Source organism: Opisthocomus hoazin, chromosome 4, assembly GCF_030867145.1.
Source record: "Opisthocomus hoazin isolate bOpiHoa1 chromosome 4, bOpiHoa1.hap1, whole genome shotgun sequence".
In the NCBI taxonomy this organism is placed as follows: Eukaryota; Metazoa; Chordata; class Aves; order Opisthocomiformes; family Opisthocomidae; genus Opisthocomus; species Opisthocomus hoazin.
In genome coordinates, this window is record NC_134417.1 from 17,873,472 (window position 1) to 17,884,388 (window position 10,917).

The window sequence follows — 10,917 nt, forward strand, 5'->3', positions numbered from 1 at the left end:
TCTGGCAGCATGGCTGGAACGTAGGGTGGACCTCCAAATCTAGATTTTTTGAATTGTACGTATGTGCTCCGTGTGGACATGGTTAAATGGTTTAATCTATCCTGTTCATTACTCTGCATCTGTTCCAAGCTCCTCTGCAAGGGCATGCTTAAGGTATTCACAGTATACCAAGTTGTGTCTAGGGCACAGTGGAGCTAGAGCAATACAAAAACCTCTGCCAGAAGAATGAGGAATTATTTTTTGTCAGAGTGTGACTGGACCCTGGTGACTCCCTGCTCCTCCACAAGTTCTTTCACTGTCCGCTGACAAGTGGTTGCCATAAATACATTCTGTATTTTTAAGTTGCAGCGTCAGTGGTTTAGGTGCCTTTGTGCATGTTCTTTGTGGTGTTTGTGTCACTGCACAGGTTGAACAAGTGTTGCCCTCAGGCAGCTCTTGTCTTGTAATAAATCCTGCTTTCAGCTGACAGACTCTTTCTTGCTGTTTTTCTGCAGGCAGCCAGTCCTACAGGAAGTGAGAACAGTTCCTTTCCTCGAGAATCACCTGTCACGTTGTGGAAGGACAGAGCCAGCTTCCTGTAATGAGCTTTACTGGCAACCTGCTGAGAAGAGAGGGAGGTTATTGACATTGCACAGCGTGTGCCTTGCATGGTGATTCAGGAATTATCTGATGGGATGCGTCTGTTGTCATCTCTGAAGCTGGCTAGGACAAGGGCCTTGTTAATTCAGGGTCTCGGCAGCGGCCCGGGACTGATATGGGAGATGGGTATAGTCCCAGTGTCTCTGATAGTTTACTATAAAGTGACATTGCCACTTGAGAAGAAACTCTTGCACTCTGCCTTCTGTGTCAGAGTAAGTGGCCTTTGGAGGTGGCATGTACGGCTCAAGACAGAAGTCTGACCAAGCAACTGTCTTGTTTACATATTGCTTGCTGAACTGGCCTGCCACTTGCTTTTTTAAACTTATGCCTTTGTGGATGAGTTGCGAAATATCTGTGTTCAAAGGTTCTACATTAGGAAGAAAAATGTACGCCATATGTGCAGAGCCTCACTGCCTGGAGCAATCTTGTGTGGAGTGAGATCTGTGTTTGGCCACCAGAGACTGGAGAGAAAGCATTTCATCAACTTCCGATTGACCCGTGGCAGTTGAAAAACACTGTGCCAGTGCCCAAGGCAGCATCCGTGCTCACCTCTGAGGATCTGATCAGCAGCTTTATCTGCAGCAACTACTCCTATTCCTTCTTCCTACTTTTTTCCTTAATTCTACTGTTCAACATTTGTGGAATGAATAATCCATTTTTTCCACTGAAATGACGAACTTTCTTCATTCATAGAAGAAAACATGAGAATATGATCAGATCAGAAGCAACTTTCTCTTTACATGTGGCTGTGAACCATCATCTTTGGTCTGTGTTGCTTTTTTATGTTCTTGACTTCTGACTGGTTATGTCTTTATGGAATTTGAGCTGGTCTTCAATGAATATGAAGTGTAGGCTAGGCAAGAGAGATCGGGAAGCCCTCCACTAAATAAAAAAACAGCAGTTCTGCCAGTGAATTATCAAGCTAGTGCTGTTTGTTGTTTTCTCTCAAAAGTAACAGTGACCAGGAAACACTGAAGTCTACACTGGGGGCTGGCTTTTCAGTAACATCCCCTCATGTGACACAGCTGTTAGGACAACAGCAACAACTTTCTCAGAAAGGCAGTTTACCTTGGAACTTGGCTGCCGCTGAGACAGAAAAGCACAAAAAGCGGGGAGTGCATTTGCCATAGGCGGACTCCAAAAGCCAATGTTTTAACAGGTCAAAAAGGGAGAAGGTAAGGCTCTCATTTTGGAGTTTCACCTTGAGAAACAAACAAGTGGAACACAGCCTGAAAGGTAAAACAACACTAATAGTGACACTACTTTCCCATAGAGTTGGAAAGCCACCAGTCGCTTCCACAGGACCAGAAGAAAGCTTTATGCTTGTGCTGAGACCTTGAATTGCGCCTCTTGGTGTGTGGTGGCAACTGAACAGCCAAGGCCATTTCCTTCTGTGAAGTTGCCATGAGACCCACCAAGATCAGTTGACACTGTGTCAGATCTTTGCAGAAAGGGATCCCATGCACAAGTTCATGTAACCCCTTTGGATAATAGACTTGAAATGGGAATTGGGATCTTTTCTAGAAAAAAAACATCCCCCAGTTTAAAATCTGGTCATATTCATGTGGAAGTTGCTGTTTACTGCCATTTACTACCGTTTACTGGTAACTTCAGAGTGTCCACAGGCCTAACACAAAGCAGGATGGAATAAGGTGTTGCTTTAATTTCCAAACTACATAGGACATAAAGTGATTATAGACACTTGATCGCCCCTGTTGCATAGATCTCTATGCTAGACAAAGAAATCACAGAAAATCTCTGACTTGTGCTTAGATTCATCCACCTCCTCTCAGAATTGATAAACAGAATTAATGGAAAAACATCCTCCGGTTCACAAAAGGGCAGCGATGGGAAACAGCCATAAAAACTCACCTGGTGGTTTTGCAGGGTAGGCAGCTTCTCTTCTTCCTCTGAAATGCTGTCTGTTTTCCAGCATGTAAGATCAATGGCCAAGTTGTTCACACTGAAGTGCTAAGCACATTCATTTGCATGTGCGGATAACACAGAATGCTCCAGCAGTTGAGTTTTATTTATTTTACAGCAGTGCTGCGTTTCACGTTGGAGCAGACCTGATGCTCTGAGGTGCAGAGCAGCTTTTGAAAAATGCTGACTATTTTGGGGACACACACACACCACACCCCAAAACCTCACTGGCTTTAGTTGAGGTCAAAATCGTACCACTGCTTTAAAGTCAGCCAAAGGAGGCGAGTAGGTGCCCTCCAGCAGATCAAGATTAGTGAAAACCAAAATGCGTCTTTCAGAACTGGACTGAAAGGAACAGGCTGAAATGTGTGTGCTTCTGTGTTTGTGTCTTACTCAGGCCTATTGCAACGCAGAACTCGGTATGTGCATTTTTCCTTGTTCAACTGATGTTTTGGAGTGAGTATAGAGTTGGAGAACTGTGAGACTGTTTTTTTTATATTAATGCTTGAGAAACTTCATTTTCCAAATACTTGAGCGAAACTGTGGATATGCGCAGAAATAAATTATCGACTGAGCAGTAATTTGAGAGGTTGGCAAACTGATGTGTCCTCTTTGTCTCATTCACAAAAAAGCCCCTGTGATGCCAGTCAGAAGGTTTTGAAGCTAATGAAAAATGTTGATTCTGCTTTTGTTGGCACTATTCGGGGTTGAAAGGTCCCTGGATAGAGGTCAGTAACACACACATAGCAAATTTCGCATCTCACTCTTAAAAGTTGTTAGGTAATTTTGTATATGCCATGCAGAGGCTGCTGCTAGATACACCACCACCCTGGTAAATTCATAATGGGAGCAGTGGAAATTGCCGGCCTGAATGAGAGGGGTGTGATTGTACTTAAAGTGGCTGCGGTTTTGTTTGCAATGAGCAAATACAGTTATTGCATATGACACACAGATCTGCAAGGAAAGGTTTTTCTGGGACCAAAGGGCTGTGTAGTGCTAGCATGCCTTTTGTATAGAACTTCTCTATATTCGGTCTAATTTTGTTTATGGACAGTGTTACAAGAGGCATAAACTGCGTAAGAGAGAGTCCAGCAGAGGGCTACGAGGATGATGAGGGGCCTGGAGCATCTCTCCAGCGAGGAAAGGCTGAGGGAGCTGGGCTTGTTCAGCCTGAAGAAGAGAAGGCTGAGAGGGGACTTTATAAATGGTTATAAGTATCTCAAGGGTGGGTGTCAGGAGGATGAGGCCAGAGTCTTTTCAGTAGTGCCCAGCGACAGGACAAGGGGCAATGGGCACAAACTGAAGCAGTGGAAGTTCCGTCTGAACATGAGGAAGAACTTCTTCCCTCTGAGGGTGACGGAGCCCTGGAACAGGCTGTCCAGGGAGGTTGTGGAGTCTCCTTCTCTGGAGATATTCAAGCCCCGCCTGGACAAGGTCCTGTGCAGCCTGCTGTAGGTGACCCTGCTTCGGCAGGAGGGTTGGACTAGATGGCCCACAGAGGTCCCTTCCAACCCCTACCATTCTGTGATTCTGTGATTTAAATTTGCATGGAGGGCTCATTCTGTACAAACACTTTAAAATTATCTGGCAGTGAATGGGTAAAAATGCTTCTAAAGGGATTTTGTTCTTCCTTTCTTTCTCTCTTTGGTATGTTTGTTTGGGGTTTCATGAACTTTTAGGGTGTGCATTTGTTTACATTTCACTCTGGTTTATTATTGACAAATTCTGTCCCCAACAGCGTTGTATCCACCTGGGTTGGAAACACAGCTCCCTTCTGTTCAGCCTGGCCTGCCTCTGCCGAGGTAGCGTTGTTTACCCAGAACTGTTGCAAAGCAGGCACGAACCACTCATTGTTTGTGGTCTCTCATGAGGAGAGCCCAAGCATGTGGGATGCCACCAGTGACATTGGTTTGGTGTCAGAAGTATTGTTTGCTGGAGGATTTAAGTGTGTAGCAAGGAAGTTCTCTGCAGGCAAAATATTGCCATGGTGGGGAGGGACAGTGGTTGCTTGGTTTGGCTTTGAGTTGTTACTCTTAAACAAAGTTCCACTACTCTTTATAAATCATGGTGGAAATAAATAGTGCTGCGTTGTATTCATGCATGTCTTGGAGTACCGGTAGCAGAAAAGCAAACGGGCTGCCTTCCTCCCAGGTATTTAAGTGCAGCAGGACTTACCTTTTAGCTTGAGGCTTGAATTCATTTCTGAGCCAGAACTTCCTGGCAGTTTGGGCCATCCTCACACTTGCTTGTAGTATGGCAGAATATTGGAACGAGCCCATTCCAAGAGGAAATGTTGGAGAGCTGGGAGATGCCCTTGCTCAGTGAGCATAATCTGACAAGGAGAGTGGCCAACCTGCAGCCCATCTTGGATGCTTCTGGCTGTGCCCTGTGGCATGCTGAGCTCGAGGAGGTGTGTGGGCATGGCTAGCAAAGAGGATATAGATGCAGAGGTACCAAAATACCTCTGTGACTAAGCCATGTGGGCTTCTCCAGGCTGTGCTGCACTTTTCTAACCTCTGCTATTCATATAAATTGTAAAAGGAGCGGGACTCTTGAGAATTTATTGACGGATGAGAAACAGCAAGATGTTTCAAGGCAAACAAAACTGACTTTAGGACCAGACTGTTCTGGCCAAGCTGTATGGGAATCTGCTGCTAATAGGTTAAAAAAAACCAAACAACTTCTGGGTGCAGAAGATAGAAGATTATCCTGCTGCGTTACCAGACCAGTAATTCTTCTAGCCTGGCATCTTGTCAGTGGTTGGGATCTGATGTTCCAGAGCAAGCTTCTTCCCAGCGCTAGGTTGCTTTCTACCCTGCAGTGGAAGGGCATTGTATTCAGTCACAGGATGATGATCGAAATTTCCGCTCTTTAAGGATCTGATACTCTCCAAACAACAGGCTGAGTTGCACACCCTAGGACATCTAATAATGTTCTGGAAGATGTCCTCCTTTTGCTACAAGTTCTCTCAGCAGTCCTTGGCATATGGTCCAATTTTCCAAGAAACTAGGGCAGTAATTTATTGCGGTGAAAGTGAAAACGCTTTACACAAACAGTAAGAAATCTAGGTGACAGCTTTAAAGGTTTGGTTTGTTCTTATCTTCCTCAAACATGGGAAGTGCTGTTCTGATATGATTTTAAGCCCATAGATTTGGGGAGTGTCAGTCATTTTGTTCAATCTGAGTGTGAGTGACCTATCACTGTGTTTAAATTAAAAAATGGTTTCCAGCAAGCCTTGCTGGTTTTCAACTCAAAAGTCTTTAAAGTGTTACTTCATTTTATTTGGTTTTTTTTTAATGATGCTGAGAGGTAATTCTGCTAAGTAAAAGTATAGACAGGACAAATAAAAGTGAGTGGATACCTGAAACAATAAGGTTTGTCCTGCAGATGTTTAAGGTGCCTTATGTTTTAAGCTGTAGCTGTCAGCTACGAATGCTGAGGCCATCTGAAAATCAGACCACCTACTAAGGGATTTTACAAGGTAAGGACACCTCCCTCTACTGATCTTGAGGAAAAATTCTGGCCTTTGTAGATCCAGATTTCATTGCAGATGCATAGTCCTCCTCCTCTAACAAGTGAAAAAGTTGAACTAACCTGTGGATGGGATGTAGGTGCTGGAAATAGCAGCTCTGTGCCAAGTGATACAGTTCCTCATTTGGTCTGCCGTGTGCCGGTCTGACTGCCCTAGCTCTTGTCTGGATCCGGTTGACTGTTGGCAGAGGTTGAATGCTTCCTGAGAACAAATCGCTTTATTGTTCATGTCTGCTCATGCACTGCCTTTGGGGAGCATGGTTCGTGTTGGTAGCAAGAAGCAGGACCATTAGCACCAAATGAATTCTTTGTCAAGCAGCACGTCTTGCTGAAATTCCTACCCTTTCCTCAAACTGCTTTCCCCTTCGATCAAATCTGCAGTATCCTAATGGACTGGGTCCTGTTAAGCAGATGACTTGGGGTTTGGTTTTTTTTTTTCCTTTGTTAACTTGGCGGATCATGGCCTACCATGATTTTCCACAAAACTGACTCCTTTCTTTTTCCTCCTCTTCCAAGTGAGCAGCTGGGAACTACAATGAGGCAGCTCTGGGACTGATGACAACAGTTCTGTTTTGATTAAGCCCCTTCCATCCTCAAGCCCTGTGGAAACTGGGCCGATTGATTGAAACAGCCAAAATTTCCTTCCTGACTAACTGTACCAAAAGCTCCATGCCAGGGAGCTCCTAGTCATGAGCCACCACCTCAGGGAGTGAGCCACAGGCGAAGTACAATGGCACAGTTCTCAAGGGTCCCATCGTTCCATGCCCCAGCAATACTGGCGGCATCAGCCGTTGCTGTCCTGTTTCTGCCCAGATCCAGGGACTGGGACTGTCCGGAGCAGCTGTGCCAGTGTAGCCACACTGCAGCTGGGGGCAAACCATGGTCTATGAGCCAGCACAACTGGTCCCATGGCTCATAGTCAACCTCAGTCCTTATGTGACATGGGGACATGAGCAGCTTGGCCCATAACTAAGGCTTTTCAGCGCTACCTCAATACACAGTAACAGCAAGAATTCAGGTTGCTTCTCCCAAAACTTAAAAATTGATCTTGTTGAGTTTGCAGTCATGCATATGTGGAGATGACTTGAAGTTTAGTGTCATCTCACTCAAATTCAGGACCCGACCATTGCAGAGCATCATTGCCCATTTGTGCAGAAACGGGAGTGAAATAATTTACTTTTGATTCATTTTCCACAGAGATTAAAAACTTTGAGTAGCTCAGTGGCTGTTTCCTGTACCATAGTTTAAAACATCAGCGTGCTTTGGGCAGAGGCAAGCAGAGAGCATGGTAAGCCTGTGTTTCTCTCTGACCCTGGTTATCCTCGAGACTCTGAAGATGCAGGTGGTGAGGATGCAGGTCTCCAGAGCTGGGCGGAGTGTTGCGGGAAGGTGGGTCTAAGCGATTCTAAAATTCCACAAATCTTCTTGGAGCTTCCAAGGTTCTTTGAAACCACCTTTACAGCAACTCAAGCAGAAGCCAGTGTCAGCGGTTGTGTGTCACTTCCCAGGTCACCCAGAAATGGCAGCGATGAGAACGAATTTCACCTCGAGTCCCAGCAGGGTCTCTTGCTTCCTGGGTCATGTTCATGCGCAGGGCAGAGACCGAGGCTTTTTAACCAAAACCAACCCAGGTGAGCTTACACCTTTCTGGTGACAATAATGCATTTGTGTCTGTAGAATCCAATCTGAAAAAGAAATCTCCTTGCTGTACATCTCATTATTTTCATTACTTGTTGCTGGTGAGATAAAACACATCCTGTATTTCAACGCAGTCCAGCTTCCCCGAGCACCTGTGAGGAGGCACCTAGTTTTCTACAAGCACTCTCTCCTCGCTGGCAGCAGGGGATGGTTTGAGACTCCATGGAAAGCTGATTGTTTTGTTCAGGTGCCTGGAGTGAGTTTCAGAAGGAACCTCAGCATATGCATACAAATCTGGCCCTTTATCCTGCAGCAGTGGCCTCTCTGAAGAGCGTCCCCCTAGTTTCCTGTCCCTGCTTCCTTCCCACGCTCTAACTTTTTGTTTTTTGGGGGGGGTGGGGGGTGGGGTGTGTGCACCTTATTTTTTCCTGCAGTGGGAAATCCATAGAGCTGGATCGTGTTCGTGCAGTGCAGAGGCCAAGGAGGCTTTGGAAAGTGCTCGTCCCAGGCTGGAGCTCTCTGAAAACCGGCTGGATGCTGGGTGCTTGCTGGCTGCAGCCCCTTTCCCTTCACCTGTACCACAACCTCTTCCTGCAGCACAGACCTGATCCCAGAGAGATCCCAAAGGAGAGCTTTTCCATCTCTGGTATTATGCAGGAATCTCCTTCCTCTTGTGCTGGGGCTGATTAACGTCTCTTATTAGCTTTACCTGCTGACTTCTGGTGCCAGTACTTTATGCAAAACCACTTCCTAATGAGAACAGTTTAGGGCAAGTCAGCCACTCAAGTGTTAGGTGTCCAATGGTGAGACCTCTGTGCTTCACTGGACGCCTCTCAAACCATTCCTGGGCAATGGGAATGGAACAGTGGGCTGCTAGATGAGCTGGCAGAGTATTTCACCTCTTCCTCGCAACACCGGCTGTTGCGCTGGGCAAAGCAGCAGGTCGCAGGCTGCCCTATCTTCTGTGAAGCTGACTGGTCCTGCTGCTTGGCATGGTTACTGGTGTTGCCCACGTGTTTCTCTGAATGACCTTCCTCTGGGCTGTGAGTGTGGTTTGTACCGGGAATACCCTGTCCTTGCTAGAAAATCAGCTCCTGGGGAAATACGTCCTTGCTTAGGTGGGTGGAGATGGTGGAGGGGGTGTTATCGCCACGACCTTAGGGCTGTCTTGTGGCTTGACCCTGGTGGGCAGCTCAGCCCCGCAAGGCTGCTTGCTTGCTCCTCTGAGTGGGGTGGGGAGAGAAGCAGAAGGGTAAAGGTGAGAAAACTCATGGGTTGAAATAAAGACAGTTTAACAGGTAAAGCAACAGCTGTGTGCGCCAGCAAAGCAAAATAAGGAATTCATTCACTGCTTCCCACGGGCAGGCAGGCGCTCAGCCGTTTCCAGGAACGCAGGAACAGTTACTTCATCACATGTAACCGTTACTTGGGACGACAGACACCATAACTCCTTCTTTCTCCCAGTTTTTATTGCTGAGCACATCACCTGGTCTGGGATATCCCTCTGGTCAGCTGGGGTCAGCTGTCCCTGCTCTGTCCCCTCCCAGCTTCTTGTGCACCCCCCCTCTGCTTGCTGGCGGGGCAGCGTGAGAAACACAGACGGCCTTCGTGCTCTGTAAGCAACAGCTAAACCATCCCTGCCTTATCGGCGCTGTTTTGGTCCCATATCCAAAACATAGCACCGTACCAGCTACTGTGGAGAAAATTAACTCTGTCCCAGCCAAAACCGGGTCAGGGTGCACGTCTGTTTGTCCGCGTGGACATGGTGGGTCTGTAGCATGCTATGAGTAGAAGCACAGCAAGGCTCAGGAGAGGTGTTAGCTCTTCCGAGCCCAGCTGTGCACTGGAGTTACTGGGCAGATGGCAGCAGGGACTGGTGTTGGGTTGGCACCCAGTTGCTGGACACAGGCCAGCTCCAGGGAGAGCAGAATTTGAGGGTTTCCTCAACGCTTGTGGAGGGACCTGAGAGGACGTGGTGTACACCCTTGGAAGGAGTGAGGGCTGTTGGTCATATGCTCCATCTCCAGGGACTTCCTAGCGAGGCACCTTTAAATACCCAGTTTGGACAGGAGGGCAGGGTGCCCAGAAGCCCTGCCATACTGGGTACCAGGGAGGGGGAGGTCTTCCAGCTGTGAGGGTCTCTGGGGGAGTCTTTTCCCCCCCCATCTCAGCTCTGTCAGTCGTTCTTTGTGCATGGGCGCTGGATCCAAGTGAGCAAAACTGCCCTGGGAGCTGATGCTGCCTTTCTGCCGGTTCAGCACAGGTTCCTGCTGCTGCAGCAGCCCTTCCACGCCGGGCTGTGGCTGCCTGCCCGTGCCTGAGCTGCTGCAGGCTGTCAGGTTTTTTAATCCTGAAGGGTTGTTCTTCTGTGTCTTGTTGTGAATTGGTGCGGTAGAGCAGCACCTGCCCCAAGTGCACTGCTGCTGTGCCCGGCTTGCTCTGCGGACTTCTGCTCTGAAACAAGAGGGAGAGGAAAGCAAAGATGCTCAAAGCGCTGGTGTACCGCCAGATCGGCAGAAAGCTGCGTCTCAGCCTGCTCTGTTACCCAGTGCCGTTTTTATGCACGTGTTCTCTTACCGCAGCTGAAGTCTGGAGTTTGACCTGCTCACCATTAACCTCAGAGAAGGTCATTCGGTAGTCTAGGTGCAGTGAGGACTGGTATGAAACTGAGCTGTTGGTGACAACCTAAGAACGGGGAATGGAAACTTCACCACCACACCCACTGTCAGGCCTCCTTGGACATCACAAAGGAGTTGAGAAATACCTTGTTGGGTCTCTCAAATGCTAATGTAGGAGCTTAAAAATGTCTCCTTATTTTAACTCCTTCCAGCCTGATACAGCTTTGCACCTGCCTCTGGGCAGGTGGGGAGAGCAGGGGAGATGGGGGGTGGCTCTGAGCCTCCTCACTGGCCTGCAGGGCCTGGGTAGGAGCACTGCAAGGACAGAGAGGGTTTTAGGGATAGTCCTGCCTTGGTCCTTGCTGTTTAACCTGATGTTCCCGTTTGTTGGTGGTAGGGGTGCTGCTCGGGATCCTGCACGTGTGCTTGCAGCAGGGCGAGCTGGTTAGCGCAGGGTGGAGGTGCGAGGGGTGCTCTGGGACGGGGCGGCTGGGGCAGCCGGAGCTGCTGTGCTGGGACACCTGCAGCGTGCGCTTACGGGGCCGCAGCTGGAGGTTGTCTGAACACT

General features: G+C 47.9%; 1 protein-coding gene across 6 annotated transcripts in view; it reads left to right on the top strand.

Annotated features, from left to right (window-relative positions):
- ARMC9 (armadillo repeat containing 9) overlaps positions 1-3,151 on the top strand; it is a 71,326-nt gene extending 68,175 nt beyond the window's left edge. For all 6 annotated transcript variants that reach the window (XR_012763654.1, XR_012763655.1, XM_075418153.1 and 3 more), the window contains one exon: positions 495-3,151. Coding sequence is in view for 4 of the 6 variants with exons in the window: in XM_075418153.1 (XP_075274268.1) it covers positions 495-517 (23 nt within the window). In the remaining 2 variants the exon portion in view is untranslated. The remainder of the gene's footprint in view (positions 1-494) is intronic.
- The last annotated feature ends 7,766 nt before the right edge of the window (positions 3,152-10,917 follow it).